Source organism: Engystomops pustulosus, chromosome 8, assembly GCF_040894005.1.
Source record: "Engystomops pustulosus chromosome 8, aEngPut4.maternal, whole genome shotgun sequence".
Lineage (NCBI taxonomy): Eukaryota > Metazoa > Chordata > Amphibia > Anura > Leptodactylidae > Engystomops > Engystomops pustulosus.
Window position 1 is genome coordinate 108,839,124 of NC_092418.1, and position 18,234 is coordinate 108,857,357.

The 18,234-nt window shown below is 40.7% G+C and overlaps 1 protein-coding gene across 6 annotated transcripts in view; it reads left to right on the forward strand.

Moving 5' to 3' along the window:
- The window catches only part of GTDC1 (glycosyltransferase like domain containing 1), a 224,532-nt gene that overhangs the window by 133,670 nt on the left and 72,628 nt on the right, over positions 1-18,234 (forward strand). For all 6 annotated transcript variants that reach the window (XM_072122217.1, XM_072122213.1, XM_072122216.1 and 3 more), the window contains one exon: positions 1,497-1,588. In XM_072122217.1, the coding sequence (XP_071978318.1) occupies positions 1,497-1,588 (92 nt within the window). The remainder of the gene's footprint in view (positions 1-1,496; positions 1,589-18,234) is intronic.

Consider the following 18,234-nt stretch of genomic DNA (forward strand, 5'->3'; position numbering starts at 1 on the left):
TATCCTTGACGGAAATTGTATTGTGAAGAAGTTTACGGTTAATACAGGAAAAAAAAATTATTTAGTTATGTTGCAATCCAAAAAAAAAAAAAAACCTCTTCCCCCTACAAATCCGAAGAAGAAATTTACGGTTAATACAGGAAAAAAATTCTTTTTGAAAACCCGGAAGTTATATGTTGCAATCCAAAAAAAAAAAAAAAACTCTCCCCCTTCTAATCGGAAGAAAAAATTTACGGTTAATACAGGAAAAAAAATCTTTTTGAATACCCTATAGTTATATGTTGCAATCCACAAAAAAACAAACCTCTTCCCCTTCTAATCCGAAGAAGAAGTTTTCGGTTCATGCAGGAAAAAATGTATTTTTCAAAACCCTGTAGTTATATATTGCAATTCACAAAAAAAAACTTCTCCCCCTTAAAATCCGAAGAAGTTTACGGTTCATACAGGAAAAAAATATTTTTGAAAACCCGGTAGTTATATGTTGCACTCCCCAAAAAAAAAAAAAAACCTCCCCCCCCCCCCCCCTTCAAATCCGAAGAAGAAGTTTACGGTTAATACAGGAAAAAAATATTTTTGAAAACCCTATAGTTCTATGTTGCAATCCACAAAATTAAAAAACCCTCTCCCCCTTCAAATCCGAAGAAGTTTACGGTTAATAGAGGAAAAAAAATCTTTTTAAAAACCCTATAGTTATATGTTGCAATCCACAAAAAAACAAACCCCTCCCCCTTCAAATCCGTAGAAGAAGTTTACAGTTCATACAAGGAAAAAATATTTTTCAAAACCCTATAGTTATATGTTGCAGTCCACAAAACATAAACCCTCTCCCCCATAAAATTCGTAGAAGTTTACGGTTAATACAGGAAAAAATAATTTTTGAAAACCCGGTAGTTATATGTTGCACTCCCCAAAAAAAAAAAACCCTCCCCCTTCAAATCCGTAGAAGAAGTTTACAGTTCATACAAGGAAAAAATATTTTTCAAAACCCTATAGTTATATGTTGCAATCCACAAAACATAAACCCTCTCCCCCTTAAAATTAGTGTAGAAGTTTACAGTTCATACAGGAAAAAATTATTTTTGAAAACCCAGTAGTTGTATGTTGCAAACCCCCCAAAAAACAAACCTCCCCCCTTCAAATCCAAAGAAGAAGTTTACGGTGAATACAGGAAAAAAATATTTTTGAAAACCCTGTAGTTATATTGCAATCCACAAAAAAAAAAAAAAAAAAACCTCCCCCCCTTCATTGTGTTCCATTAGAATAATGTATTTTAATCACCCCGAGGAGATGTCTAAACAGAACAAGTACACTGTCTTATTTAACATTAAACATCCTTGTGAGTGGAGGTAACTTCATAAAAATCCGGGGCTTAAATAATGTAAAACACGAGCCGGCGCAGAGCAATATGCATTTTTAATTAGTAAAGTGACTAATATCGAGTGTGTGCTTTGAGGTCTTTGTTTCATTAAAAATGTATCTGTTTTTTTCCCTTGCAGCGGAATATCTGTATTCGACACCTGAACAGCTTTTGAAAAAATTGCAGAATTTCTGCAAAAGGCCCGGTATTGTCAGGAGGCATCGGTATCAGGTATAGACGGCTAAAAATCTTGACGGTTAAATTTTTTTTTTTCAATTTTATTTTTTTTTACATCAATATATAATGTTTTTTTTTTTTTTTTTTAACTCTAGTGACAAATTGAGTGCAGCTTCAAAAAAAAAAAATTCTTAAAAAATTCTCGGAGAGAGACTGTATAATTAGTGTAGTTATTTTGAAAAGAAGCATGTTATATGGCGGAATATTAGTTGTTATGCTAACAAGGATTAATTAAAATACACGGCACTTGTAGTAACATTGGGGCCGGTGGTCGTCTTGCACTTAAGGCGTCCTGGATCTCCCTTTAATTTATTGCTCTATGGAAAAAAATGGCCGTCCTGTACATGGGGGACCCACGAGGCTTATAAAAATGAACCTGGATTAATGCAGCTCATTAGCTTTAAAGGAAAGTTGAAAGGAATATCTTACAATTATACTAATGAAGATAAGCTCACTTTGCTATTAGAATATTATATTATTTAAGGAGGGGGCGGGGGGGGGTAAGATTCAAGGGATTGTTATCAGGTGCGGAATATTTTTTTTTTTTCCATTTACTCGACATGCATTGTCATGAAAATTAACATTCCCCGTGTCCTTTCGTGCCCTTCAGCATCGGATCTTTGTAAAAAAAAAATTAAAAAAAATTCTATATTAGTATTTGAATTCTAAACCGGATACATTTTGACCTTTGACCTCAGATATGTATTTATTTATTTATTATTTATTTGAATGTATTATTTATTTTATTTATGTTAAGTTTAACAAATAGAAGGGAAGAGGTATTGGAAAAAGGGAGAGGGGGGGAAAAGAAGTTATTATTAACCCCTTAACGACTTGGCCATTTTCCACCTTCCGGCCCATTTTTTATTTTTTTTGTGCAAATCTGACGTGTCACGTGACGTGTCGTTATAACTTTGGAACCAAGTGGTTTTAAGATTGTGATTCTCGTGACACAGTGGGGCTTATTTACTAAGGGTCCGCGGATCGCATTTTCTTTGGATTTTCGAAGTTTTCGGGATTTGTACCGCTGAGGTATTTAACTGAGGATTGTGTCGCACGCAATCAGATTTTGGCCACAAAATCTTTCATGCCACAAAAATCAGGGGCGCGGCCATCAGACGACCCGACTGATTCGGACTGAGCGGGGGATTAGTGACTACCCGCACAGCGCATTATACACGGACAATGCACTTACATGCACCAGTAAGAAGGTGAACTCCGGGGACCTGAGCGGGGAAGCGACACATGCAGGATATCGGGCACGCGATCTTAGTGACTCCCCGCACAGCGCATTATACACGGACAATGCACTTACATGCACCAGGAAGAGGAAGGCGAACTCCGGGGACCTGAGTGGGGAAGCGACACATGCAGGATATCGGGCACACGATCTTAGTGACTCCCCGCACAGTGCATTATACACGGACAATGCACTTACATGCACCAGGAAGAGGAAGGTGAACTCCGAGGACCTGAGCGGGGAAGCGACACATGCAGGATATTGGGTGCATGATCTTAGTGACTCCCTGCACAGCACATTATACACGGACAATGCAGTTACATGCACCAGGAAGAGGAAGGTGAACTCCGAGGACCTGAGCGGGGAAGCGACACATGCAGGATATTGGGTGCATGATCTTAGTGACTCCCTGCACAGCACATTATACACGGACAATGCACTTACATGCACCAGGAAGAGGAAGGCGAACTCCGGGGACCTGAGCGGGGAAGCGACACATGCAGGATATCGGGCGCACGATCTTAGTGACTCCCCGCACAGCGCATTATACACGGACAATGCACTTACATGCACCAGGAAGAAGAAGGTGAACTCCGGGGACCTGAGCGGGGAAGCGACACATGCAGGATATCGGGCGCACGATCTTAGTGACTCCCCGCACAGCGCATTATACACGGACAATGCACTTACATGCACCAGGAAGAAGAAGGTGAACTCCGGGGACCTGAGCGGGGAAGCGACACATGCAGGATATCGGGGGCATGATCTTAGTGACTCCCCGCACAGCGCATTATACACGGACAATGCACTTACATGCACCAGGAAGAAGAAGGTGAACTCCGGGGACCTGAGCGGGGAAGCGACACATGCAGGATATCGGGGGCATGATCTTAGTGACTCCCCGCACAGCGCATTATACACGGACAATGCACTTACATGCACCAGGACGAAGAAGGTGAACTCCGGGGACCTGAGCGGGGAAGCGACACATGCAGGATATCCGGCGCACGATCTTAGTGAATTGCACCGGAGTTCATTATCGTCAGACACTCCGTACTTCATGAACTCCTCCGGACGGGTAAGTAATGTTGCCCCATGGTACTTCACGTTGGCTGAGATATTTGGGTAATATGCCTTTATAAAAAAAAAAACAAAATTTGTTACGACGTGGTAATACTGTACTGTACAAGTCACCAAGCCCCTGCCGACCGTGCAGTATCATTACATCCCACTTCGGGAAGGGGGTAACTACAGGCGGTCCCCTACTTAAGGACACCCGACTTACAGACAACCCATAGTTACAGACGGACCCCTCTGCCCACTGTGATCTCTGGTGAAGCTCTCTAAATGCTTTACCATAGTTCCAGACTGCAATGATCAGCTATAAGGTGTCTGTAATGAAGCTTTATTGATAATTCTTGGTTCAATTACAGCAAAAATTTTGAAACTCCAATTGTCACTGGGGCAAAAGAAAAAAATTTGTCTAGAACTTCAATTATAAAATATACAGTTTCGACTTACATACAAATTCAACTTAAGAACAAACCTCCAGACCCTATCTTGTATGTAACCCGGGGACTGCCTGTATAAGAATTTTTTTTTTGCAAGTTTTTATTTTTCAATACACTGTTTTTGTGATATTTATTTTCTTATTACTTTTTATTTATTTTATTTTTTTTTTAATTTTGAAGCGTAACTGATATTTGTTGTTTGTATTTTCTTTTGTCCAACTTTGTACTTTAAAACAAAAATTATATAAAATCCAACAAGAGCCATAAAAAAAAAAAAAATCCACAACCATCCATAAAAACTATCTTATTTTTAGATCAAACAAGACAACAGTCGGGGGATTTTATTCTTGCTTGGTTTAACCCCTCCGACGCCGGGGAAGATGGCGGCTGGAGGCATTGAGAAGGGGTTGGAGCGTTTTCCTCTCTTGCGCGCGGATATTTTGATGATGTATGTGCAATGTAAAGCTCCATTGTGCATCTGTAGGAAACAGTTAAAGCATGGGGAAAAAATAGAGATAGGAACAAAAAAATGCAATTTAACACCCAATTTCAAGCTCATTATCTTTCATTGTCTATTAACTTGGCAATGGTTCAGGAGGTAGCCTATAATAGTTTAAAATGCTGACTGCACACTTCCCGTGCTGTGTGCGCTGCTTTGCAAGCCAGTAGGATTGCGTGCAGCTTTTAACCTGTAATGAAAAAAAAAAGTAAAGGAACCCACCCAGAAGGCAGGGAGCTTTATGATGTGTGGAACCCCTCAGGCCTTCGGTCGCCCTCCGCCTTCTTTTTTTTTTTTTGCTGCAGTCTGTGTGTTCTCCAGCATTGGGGCTTTATTGTTGACATCGTAATTTCTGGAATGTTTTGTTTTTTGTTTTTTTGGGGTTTTTTTTACATTTTTTTTTTTTTTTGTGATAGTTTGAAAGCGCGTAAAAACCTCCTGGAGTATAATCACTGATAAACATCAGCCGTGTCACTGTACAAATCAGACTTTTCACACTCTACGAGATAGGGGAAACTGTTGTAAACTGTGAATAAGAGACATACATTGGGTTTTTTTTCTGGATGCAGGGAAAAAAAGTTGTAGCGTAAAATTTAAATCTAGCAGCATAAATTCCATCAAATATTGTGCTAACACATAGTGAACTGGGTTACTTATAGGAGATCTGTATGTGGCTGTATACACCTGCTATTTGCCTACACAGGTGTGCACATTGCTCCCCCTAGAGGAGGCAGTTAGCTGCCAAGTGCACAACACGCTTGTGCATGTAAGACAACACGCTTCTGCATGTGAGACAGCATGCTTGTGCATGTGAGACAGCATGCTTGTGCATGTGAGACAACGCGCTTGTGCATGTGAGACAAGGCGCTTATGCATGTGAGACAACACGCTTGTGCATGTAAGACAACACGCTTGTGCATGTAAGACAACACGCTTCTGCATGTGAGACAGCATGCTTGTGCATGTGAGACAGCATGCTTGTGCATGTGAGACAATGCGCTTGTGCATGTGAGACAAGGCGCTTATGCATGTGAGACAACACGCTTGTGCATGTGAGACAACACGCTTGTGCATGTAAGACAACACGCTTGTGCATATGAGACAATTTGCTTCTTTCATTTGCAAGCTGGAAAGAGGGAGATTATCAGACCAAGGTGCATGATCCATTACACTAACAACTGCCATTGAAAATGAGTCCAGACACCTTCTTAAACATTCGGTAGTAATCCTGTCCAAGTGAAATCGATGTTATAGATGCCATAGTCAGGAGGTCTCCATACAAATTAGATTTTATATTGTGGTAGTGGACGGTATCCTAATCTGTATCACTTGCTTAAAGAGGACTTTGTACCACCCCAAACTTCTTGAAACTAACATAGCAGCATGTAGGGGTTTGCACACTGATTCAGGGGCAATTAGATTTTTTTCTCCTAGCCCCCTACATTCCTGAGATATGAGCCCCGGTGTCTGACTATTCAGTCTTCGGTATCGAAGAGGCGGAGCTTCTACACAGATGGGGGTTTGTCAATATGCTCATCTTCTCTTTCCTCATCCATTGTCAGAGAAAACTCTGCCTGCTGCACGCTCCCAGCTACACCGCTCAGCACATTGGACACAGCGTGATATCGCAAGATATCAGCTGCATGCACCTATCAGCGCAGAGCAATAATGCCGGGAGCGTGCAGCAGGCAAAGTGTTAGCTGACAACGTCTGCCGCCAATTGGATGGGTAAAGAGAAGATTAGCATATTGACACACCCCCACCCATGTTGCAGCTCCTCCTCTCTGACATAGCTTGAATAGTCAGACACCGGGGCTCATATCTCAGGAACGGAGGGGGCTAGGAGAAAAATTCAAATTGCCCCTGAATCAGTGTGCAACCCCCTATATGCTGGTATGTTGAATTTAATACGTTTGGGGTGGTGAAAGGTCCTCTTTAAAGAGATATTCCTGACAATTTATCCACTGCATAGGAGATTAGGCATAGGGTCCCACGGAATATGAATTAATTTTTCTCAAGACTAATGCAAGGCCGTCTCTAGCAGCCCCATTTTTAATGGATGCAGTGATTGTGCATGTGAGACAACACGCTTGTGCATGTGAGACTACACGCTTGTGCATGTGAGACTACACGCTTGTGTATGTGAGACAGCACGCTGGTGCATGTAAGACAGCACGCTTGTGCATGTGAGACAACACTCTTGTGCATGTGAGACAGCACGCTTGTGCATGTAAGACAACACGCCTGAGCATGTGAGACAGCACGCTGGTGCATGTAAGACAGCTCGCTTGTACATGTAAGACAACACGCTTGTGCTTCTTTCATTTGCAAGTTTACCTAATTGGTTGAAGTCCCAGCGGTTAGACCCCTGCCTCCTCTGACCAGCAAGATAGAGGACATCTTGAAATGACCAGAATACCCCTCTAAGTATAATCAATAGGTAGCAAGATTTTGGAACCAGCTGTAGATGTGAAAATAACATAAAATGCATCTTGTAATATGTGTTAAAATTTGGTAGGAATTTTAATTGAGATTACAATACATCTTACATCTCTTTCTAGACTGCCCTCAAGCTGTGGCGAACAGCCCCTAGCGCCATTTCTTCTTATTTGTGTAGTTCTTGTATTTCTGACTCCGGGTCTCCCCATATCTCTCAAATCGATTAAAGTTGCATGTCAAGTTTACACCTAATCTCTAATATTTTGTTACTATGGATGGATACAAACCAGATGTGGCAGATACAACTCCACTGCATGTTACATAACTTTGATGAAATACAAGACTCGTATGCAAATGTTGTACTGCAGCCTTCTAAAGATTGGATCACACATTTACATTCCCCTCGCCCGCACCCCCTACACAGGGTCTACGAGGGTCTGTGGAGAGTATTACACGTTGTGCAGTGCTTGTGTCTGTGATGTTAGTAGGGATAAATATAGATATATATATCGTGGCAACTTCCTCTGGAACGCAGTGCAGAACATGCCCTCAAACCAGTCCCAGTGGGGCTCATGAGCTAATGTCCTCATTACATTCACAAACACAGAGGCATCCCAGGTCCATTCACACAGCGAGCTACTGGAGCCAAACTAAGCAGGTTGTCAGGTGTGGGGGGAAACAAACTAGACAGGGTCTGCATATATCATCTATCTATCTATCCATCCATCTATCTATCTATCTCCTATCTATCTATCTATCTATCTATCTATCTATCTATCTATCATATATCTATCTATCTATAATCTATCTATCATCTATCTATCTATCCATCCATCTATCTATCTATCTCCTATCTATCTATCTATCTATCCATCCATCTATCTATCTATCTATCTATCTATCTATCTATCTATCTTATCTATCTATCTATCTATCATATATCTATCTATCTATAATCTATCTATCATCTATCTATCTATCTATCATCTATCTATCTATCTATCTATCTCATATCTATCTATCTAGCATCTATCTAGCATCTATCTAGCATCTATCTATCTATCTATCTATCTATCTATCTATCTATCTCCTATCTATCTATCATCTATCTATCTATCTATCTATCTATCTATCTATCTCATATCTATCTATCTATCTATCTATCTATCTATCTATCTATCTATCTATCTATCTCCTATCTATCATCTATCTATCTATCTATCTATCTATCTATCTCATATCTATCTATCTAGCATCTATCTATCATCTATCTATCTATCTATCATCTATCTATCTCCTATCTATCTATCAACCTATCTATCTATCTATCATCTATCTATCTATCTATCTATCTATCTATCTATCTATCTATCTTCTATCTATCTATCTATCTATCTATCTATCTATCTATCTATCTATCTATCTATCTATCTATCTCCTATCTATCTATCTATCTATCTATCTCATATCTATCTATCTATCTATCTATCTCCTATCTATCTATCTCCTATCTATCTATCTCCTATCTATCTATCTATCTATCTATCTATCTATCTCATATCTATCTATCTCCTATCTATCTATCTCATATCTATCTATCTCCTATCTATCTATCTATCTATCTATCTATCTATCTATCTATCTAGCATATATCTATCATCTATCTATCTATCTATCTATCTATCTATCTATCTATCTATCTCATATCTATCTATCTATCTATCTATCTCATATCTATCTATCTCCTATCTATCTATCTCATATCTATCTATCTAGCATCTATCTATCATCTATCTATCTATCTATCTCCTATCTATCTATCTATCTATCTATCTATCTATCTATCATCTATCTATCTATCTATCTATCTATCTATCTATCTCATATCTATCTATCTATCTATCTTCTATCTATCTATCTATCTATCTATCTATCTATCTATCTCCTATCTATCTATCTATCTATCTATCTCATATCTATCTATCTATCTATCTCCTATCTATCTCCTATCTATCTATCTATCTATCAATCTATCTATCTATCTATCTATCTATCTCATATCTATCTATCTCCTATCTATCTATCTCATATCTATCTATCTATCTCCTATCTATCTATCTATCTATCTATCTATCTATCTATCTATCTATCTATCTCCTATCTATCTATCTATCTATCTATCTATCTATCTATCTATCTAGCATATATCTATCATCTATCTCCTATCTATCTATCTATCTATCTACCTATCTATCCATCTGTCAGGGTCTTCCGCAGTTTGTACTGTCAGGCGTAGAAGACGCTGATTTGCTTTTTAGTCATCAATCTGACCAGTGCTCTAGTGACTGACTGCTGATGGCAATTTTTTGTCTGAACCACCAAGGGTTATCATGCTCACACGTTTAGAGCTCTGCCTCTCTTACCTGGAACATACATCATACCCTGATTTTTTTTAAAAATTAACCCTGTTTGTGCTATCATTGATGGTTACAAGTTCTTTTGTTATATATATGCGGTATACGTCACTCCTGCCATGCTAACTGCAGGCTGGGGCTACTATCCGATCCACTTTACCTCCAGTAATCCATTTTTGTTGAAGGCCAGTGAGACCGAAAAGTCAAATGAAGTTTGGATTACTAAAAATGTATAAAATAAAGTGAAAATCATCTTTCTACAAGAATTTGGAGTGCCGGGTTATTGTTAAGTTTTTGGGGGTTTTTTAGCTCTTCCATTCATTCTCAGTTTGGCTTTCTCTGTATTTGTGGGTTCTGATAGTTGTGTTTTGTACTTGACTATCCTTTGTATCTGGGATTTTGTGCCTGATCAGCTATCTTTGTTGTGACCTGGGTTGTTGACCTCCTCTTTGTGTTATTTGTTTGTCTGTCTGTGTTATATTTCACAATTTGGTGTAGGAAGGGGCTGTCTTTGTGGTTGTCCTGTATCACTTAGAATATGCAGAGGCAAGCAGGCAGGGCTGTTGGGATCTGGAGTGTTTAGGGTTCACTGTCTAGTCTGTTGAGTCCACTGCCCTCATTACTCTATCTATTCACCTAAAAAGTCATCTTTCATTTCATCCATCTCTCTCCTCTCTATCTATGTCTGTCTATCTACTTGTCTTTCCATCTATCTACTTTGGTGTTTATAGAAGTCCATTTCTGTATCAACCTCAACCGTGATGGTTCTTACCGTATTCCCACAGTGTGGCCCCCGAGTCTATTGTTTACACCTCCAGGTGGGAAGTGTCCATCACAGCAATCGGTCACCGGTCCTCCTTCTGATGCCACTCATTTGCCACTTTATCACATTCCTGTTAGAAGTGTAAACAATGGACCCGAGGATGATGAGGGGCAATAGGCAGGCGATAGCTTTCTGTTTTTGTTTTCTTCCCCCCCCCCCATGTGACCAGAACTAGACATAAGCTTCATAAATATTAAGATAGGCAAATGTTGGCTTTTCCGACAGAATTATACACTCAGTTGGCTTTATAAGGAAATCACCTGGAGTTGTTTCCACTTGACAGGTTTGCACCTGTGAGATTTCGGCCATATGGGATTTTATTAGACAAGTTAAGATATATGGGATGCAAACAATTGTCCCCTCGTCTCTTGTTTGCGTCTCTTGTGTAAGCCATTGGTTGGAGAGGTCAGCTCATGCGCCGATGACAACTGAAAATGATTGTGGGACACAGACACGAGCAGGAATAGGACCTGCTCTCTTTTTGACTCCCTATGCAGTTGGCTCATGCATGGGGCATCCATCCATGGCCTTGTGCGTGAGCCCAAAGAAGTGAATGGAAACAAGTGCTAGCTGTAGAAAATATGGGTAGTCTTTATAATAATAATAATTGTTTATTTCTATAGCGCACACAGATTACGCAGCGCTGCACTTGCCGAATCAGTCCCTGTCCCCCATAGGACTCACAATCTAATCGACCAACCAGTATGTTTTGGAGTGTGGGAGAAAAATGGAGGACCCGGAGGAAACTCACACAAACACAGAGAGAACATACAAGCTGTTTCCAGATGTTGTCTGGGGTGGGACTTGAACCCAGGACCGCAGCACTGCAAGGGTGTAGTGCTACCCACTGAACCACCGTGCTGCCTTTGTCCCCATGTCCACGTCATGTGCATGGACCCTTATTGTGTCAAATTTCTTGCCTTCATAAAGTATCATCAAGAATCTCCAAAAAAATCATGATGACCCTGGCTCTTATAAAGAACATCCCATGAGAGGAAGCCCAAGACCAACCGCTGCTACAGAGGATCAGGCTTCACATACATCAAGTCTCTATCACAACCCTTCATAAGAGACTGAGAATCTCCTATTTGATCAAACTTGCAAAGAAACATGGGTTTCCTCTGGGTACTCTAGTTTCCTCCCACACTCCCAAACATACTGGTAGGTTGATTAGATTGTGAGCTCCATTGGGGACAGGGACTGTCTCCGTGCTGCGCTGCATTATCTGTGTGCGCTATATAAATAAAGGAATTATTCTTATTATTATTAAACCACTGCTGAGGAAACAGAAAAACAGAATTGTTTGGACCAACAAACACAAGGAATGGATTTTATACCTGTATACTTTATATTTACATTCAAGATTTTGAGTCCATCATGAGTTTCTACCTTGAAGTTTGAAAGAAACCCACCTCCAGGCTTTGTAAGGGCTGTATAAGGAAAAATGATAGGCTTAGAGGACTATGACATGGTTAGGGTTAGAAGTCACATGACATGGCCACCACAATACCAGGTCAGATCTTTTGGTATGAGTTGGTCTACAGAGTGAAGGAAAACAGCCAACAAGTGCTCAACAACTCTGGAAACCATTCCAGGAAGCTTCCTCATGAAGCTCGTTGAGAGAAGTCCAAAGCTACGTGAAAGAACCCTAAAATGTTAAACTTATTCTGAAACTTTGTGTAATTCTTACTTCTGTACGTATTTCTTCAAAGTCGTATTCCTTCAATACAAATCGAAACTCTAGATAATAAAAAAAAAAACATGAAAAATTGATGGGTTTAAAATTTGTATACAAACTTTTCAAGCTACATAATATCTACTGTCCATACAATGGGGCACATTTACTTACCCGGTCCAGTTGCGATCCCCCGGCGCGCTGTCCCACGCTGATTCGGGTCTACCGGGATTCAGCGCCCAATATTTAGCAAGTGTCGCTGCTGCACCGAGGTCCGCCGGAGTTTACCTTCTTTGTCCCGGTGCATGTAAGCGCTGATCTTGCGACACAAATTCTTTTTTAAATTCTGTGGTTTCTCCGAATCCGTCAGGTTGTCCGATGCCCACGCCCAATTTCTGTCGCGTGAAAGCCAGCAACGATGCGACACAATCCGATCATGTGCGTCAAAATCCCGGGGCAATTCGGCACAAATCGGAAATATTCGGAAAACCCGACGAAAGTGCGGCATTCGGATCCTTAGTAAATGAGCCCCAATATGTTTATATATTTTTCAATAAAGACATTATTGTTGATGACAATGCCTCCACCTCACACCTTTACACATTTCCTACCCCCGTGCTAGGTTTAACTAAGCACATCACAAATGATATTTCTTGCTTAGAAAACTTTTGAGTTCTCAGGAGGAGGGCAATTGTGGTTCGTCTTCCAACAGATTGCCTGACATAGCTGTTACAGACCTTCTGTTGTCTAATTCTTGTTACACTTTTTTTTTTAATTCAGGATGTCTTCTAATTACGCTCACTGTAGCGTTTATATCCATTTACAAGAAATCGGAGACGTTCAGAGATGACATGAGATCACCTGATTGGGTGATAGACAACCTGTGTGACTAAGTCCCAGCGTGCTTAATGAGGTCACCTTAGAAGGTTACTCCAAACAGATAGATAGATGGAAAGATGGATCTTCTGTCAACAAATCAGCTCTCACTTATCAGAGTATGGTCTCCATAAGACCCCTAAATCCATCTGATGGTATCTAGTATCAGCACACTTTGGGGTATCTGCCGTATTTGGTATAAAGACTGGCAAAGTTTAGACCATTTAGTACAGATTTGGAGGGGTTACTACTGTCTCTTCTCAAAGGGGTTGTCTATGATTTTATATTGATGGATTATTTTCAGTCTAGACTACCAATATCTGATAAATGGGGGTCCAACTCCGAGCCTCCACACCATTCGGATGATTGGGCATGGCTTAAGACTCAGTACAGAATTTTAGAGGTTTCGTAGTTATGAATCTGGAAAAAAAACAAAGCTCGGATCTTAAAAATGCAATAAGTTGATCAACAAGGTTGGACGTTCCCTTCAAAGGACTTTCTGTTGCACATGGAGCAAAAAGCTGATTTTTTCTCCTGGGCCTGGACTCCATAGAGGCTCCATGCTCCATCCAGTAGATGCCGGTAACTTTCCTGCTAATATTCGGGAGACACAGAAGTAAAGTCAGCAGGTTCCTGGACAATTAGCTCATCGAATGAAGCCCAAAACATATGATATGCTACGACTTCTAACTAGTGGCGCTAGTATTAAAGGCATCTTCCAGGAGCAGAGATCAAGCTCCCAGTCTTTTTTTCAATTTAGATAATGCAAAATGCCATCTCTCTCCTCACTGCAGGAGACAGAAAACCTTGGAGCAGCCGGTGCGCTCTCTTCAGGGTGGAAGAAGATGGCAGGGGAAAAGAAATGTTTATAGAAAAAAAAAAACCTCGTAGTTACCACGATAAGGGGATCGGATAAATAGGGTGGCAGATGGATACACATTTGGTGAGAGGAAAGTACACATCCATTTATAATTTATGACACACACAATGGAAGAGAGACCTTTAGGTTGTAAACAGGGAACTAGCGATGAATCTGAAGGAAAATGATGTTTGTGTTGAGTATTTCAAGTTATTGGCAAAGGGAGGACGAAGGAGATTAAAAAATACAATATTGAGTTAGACGAGTGAGGGGATGGGGTTATTAGAATGTATGACTCTTTTATTTATTTTCTTCTGGGTTCTTTGTGCTCCAGGGACTGTTTTACCTTTGGATAAATAATTGAATATCTCTTGGTTTAATTTGTTTACACAGATTTCTTGGTGGGGAAGGGCTGAGCTCCTCCTGTCTACAAAAAATTGACAATGTTGTGTTGGATGGATTTTGAGGGTTGGATATTGTTGCAAATTTGCCTATAATAAATACATAAAAAATGTAAAATGTGAAAAAAAAAAAATTAGATTCTAGATTGGAGGATGGGTCTTGTTGTTAAAGAAATCCTGGGACATATATCAAAATAGCCTCATGAGAACATAGTTTTGCAGGCCCCACATGAAATATTTTGGGCAACTTTTCAGCTGCCTGTACACATTGGATGAGTCCAGTAATTTCTGTGGGTTCCACCTAGAGTTTATGGAGCCATCCGTACTCAGATGGCAAATGAGAAAGGTTTGGGGCAATTGGATTTCAAAATGCCCATGAGGTTAAGCCAAAACCAAACATCTTTCTGTCTTTCAACCCAATTAAAACCTGTTCATGCATAACCCGCCATGTACTGGAAGAGGTAGGTACCAAACATTCAACTTAGAATTGTCTAATATTATGGACAGTCCAAAAAGGACATAACTCAACAGAGTTGAGGATAGAAACAGAGGTCAGTGTGGTTAGGGGGTGGGTTGGAGTACAAGGACAGGTTATCAACTTGGGGCAATTCCATTTGGGAACAAAGATTTAAAAGGATTGATTGTGTTATGTATATAGTAATGTACATAGATCTTTGGGATGATCATTTTCATACTCTGGTCTGTAAACATGACTAAGGTTCATCTTCTACACCTTCAGGAAAGATGGTTTCACTGTTGTCATAGTCTGGATTCTTTACGGTAAGAGCAATGGAACTATTGAACCCTCTGCCACAGGATGTTGGGTTGGTTGATTCATTAAACTTTAAGTGGAGCCTGGATGACTTTAAAAATATCACATCACGAGAAGTCAATTTATAGAAAGAGGATGTTCAACCAGGGATTTATTCTGACTAATATTTGGAGTTGAGAAGAATTTTTTTTCCTTATAATAAAGGGCCTTACTCCTTGTAGGTCTGTGACATCAAGTCATTGCATGGAAATGTCGGAGCCACCAGTATAAAGTAGTTCTCCATCCATGCTCATTGACTAGTGTTAAAAGTGTTGGACACACTGGGGCACATTTACTTACCCAGTCCAGTCGCGATCCTGCGGCGCCTTGTCCGACCCTGATTCGAGTCTGCTATCATTCACTAAGATCGTGCGCCCGATATCCAGCAGGTGTCGCTGCTGCGCCGAGGTCCGAGTTCACCTTCTTAGTCCCGGTGCATATAAGTGCTGATCTTGCGACACAAATTCTTTTTTAAATTCTTCCGAATCCGTCAGGTTGTCCCCCATTTCTGTTGCGTGAAAGCCGGCACCGATACGACACAATCCGATCGCGTGCGCCAAAATCCCCGGGGCAATTCTGCATATTTCCGAAATATTCAGGAAACACGACGAAAGTGCGGCGTCCGGACCCTTAGTAAGTGAGCCCCAATATATGATATAGATACCCTTGTACACTTTATGATCAGGGGTTGGAATCCACCAATTCCAAAAATAAAGGTAACACAGCACTTGTGTTTTGCTGCATCCTCCTCTAGTGATTCCCCCGAAGAACAGCCATAAAGTTCCCATAAACTCAATTGTGTAGCTAAAGTTTCATACTCCATGGTTGGTCGGTTTCACCATCCATTGGAAGAATTGTGAAGGCTCTCTATCTTCATCTCCTTGGGGTTGGTTTGTGTCCCTCAATGATCATAAATGTATGCAATATCAATTTAACTTCAGGGTTGTCCTTCAGCCAAAATTTGAAAGTCTGTGGTCCTCGATTAAAAGGAAGCCTACCACCAATAGACATCTAGTAAGATACGGATTTCGTGATTTATCTTGTATGTTTTTTTCTTCTTCGTCATTGCCTTGATCCGTTCTAGATGGAGAACTTTCAGATCAGACGAGCGTATCTCAAGCAAAGCAGAGGAATTGCAGATTGTGCCTTGTCTATGTCTGGGAATAAGGAGCACTCCTCGAGCTAATTAGGCCATGTTTGCATTGTTATATGATGAGCCACTTATCATATAGTCTCGTATCCATGTACAAATAATGTCTCCAGCCTGAAGGCACAAACATATCGGAGTCGTCTCCGCCACCAGCCGAGGCTGATTCTCATTGATGTGCAGCAAAACCGCACCAAGTCCTAATGATGCTTCCCAATCGCTCAGAAGACCAGACCATTGTCACTTAATGAAGAACAGCTTTCACATACGGTAGCGGAGGCCTCTGAACTAGAATCAGGCTCGTCTCCATGTCTTACTTTAATATTTACCTTCCTGTCTCGGTTTCAGACTGTTTTTGTTGTCTGTTTCTTTGTTGTTGCTGGTTTCCTTTGGTCTTGTTCTCTTGATGTTTTTTATCATTACCGTTTCAGGTACATTCCCCCATTATATGATGTATACACAGTGGTATAATTCATGTTGTTACCCAGTGTTTACAAAGATCTATTATGCCGGTATTAGCGGGTGGTAAACCTCCATTAACTAGCGGGCGGGACAGTGAATACATATGAAGAGCATGGGGGTATAGTTAGGAATTGTTTAGGCTGTATTATATAGTCCTTTTAAAGGGCTTGTACCACGTTTACATGTGGCTTTAAATCTCATTGGTGGCAGTCCAACTGGTGGAACCCCCATAAATATGGACTCCCAGCGATTATTCATTAAATAATTGAGCAGCAGGTTGAGATTGCATACTACCATTCCCTTCAATAGTATGAGAGTGCTGAAAATCTCGGACACTATGGGTGCCGTTACACCCATTTGTGAGAGAGGACCCCCATCTGTTCTCGTGATCTCCATGATAAAAGATAACTATCTGATTGCTGAGGTTCCCACTGCTGGGACCCTCACCAATCCTGCAGATAGGGGATCGCAATGATATGTGGTATATGCACTTACAAGGGGTTTGCCCATCAAAGAAAGTTCTCATATTTTTAATCCCCTGGTGTAGAAAATTTTTAACCCTCTTTCTTACAATTTTACTCAGTTTTATTGCTGTTTTGGCTCCTACCACTCAGTGATGGTCGGTGTAAGATCCCAGAGTGTGAACCGGGACTCTCTAAGCAGACACTTCATGACCCCTCTGTGCTATGAGATGTTGTGTGCTGACAATGTGCTTAGATTATCAGGGTCCAGGGTTTATCTACACTTTTATTTAGCTTCTGAACATTGTACTAATATCTGACACATAGAAAGAGAGCTGAGACTGATCAGAGTTGAGAGGTGATGAGTTCCATGAGATGTATACAGCACACAATGACACTCTCAGCACTAGTAAATCTTGGCTATAACACACACAGGAGCACATTTACTTACCTGTCCGAGGAGTTCACCCGAAGTGCATCTTTCCGACGATAATGCACTGTGCCACGATGCACTAAGATCGTGTGCCCGATATCCTGCATGTGTCGCTTCCCCGCTCAGGTCCACCGGAGTTCACCTTCTTCTTCCCGCTGGATGTAAGTGGTTGATCTTGCGACACAATTTAAAAGTTAAATCCCGCGTGCAACATAATCCCCAATTAAATACCTGTCCCAACAGCGCAAATCCTGAAAATAAGCCTCACAGAGTCAGCTCTGCTATATGCCTCCCACCAGGATATAGACTTTATCTGTCTAGTTTGTAGAGTAAGTCTCCACACGCTACTTCTTCCTATCAGAAAGTGTCTGTCTGAACTGGTCTTGTAATGCAGGGGGAAGGGGCAGGAAGCAGAGAGCACTGCAGTGTGCAGACAAGAGAAGCTATTCATGAGAAGAATACAACTATATTCAGAAGATTTAGGGCCGTATCTAGAGGCAAGCAAAATTGTAACCACCAGAACTGATAGAGATGGGTTGGAATTATATCAGTGAAATGCTGTATTTTTTGTTAATAACAGAAAACTAGA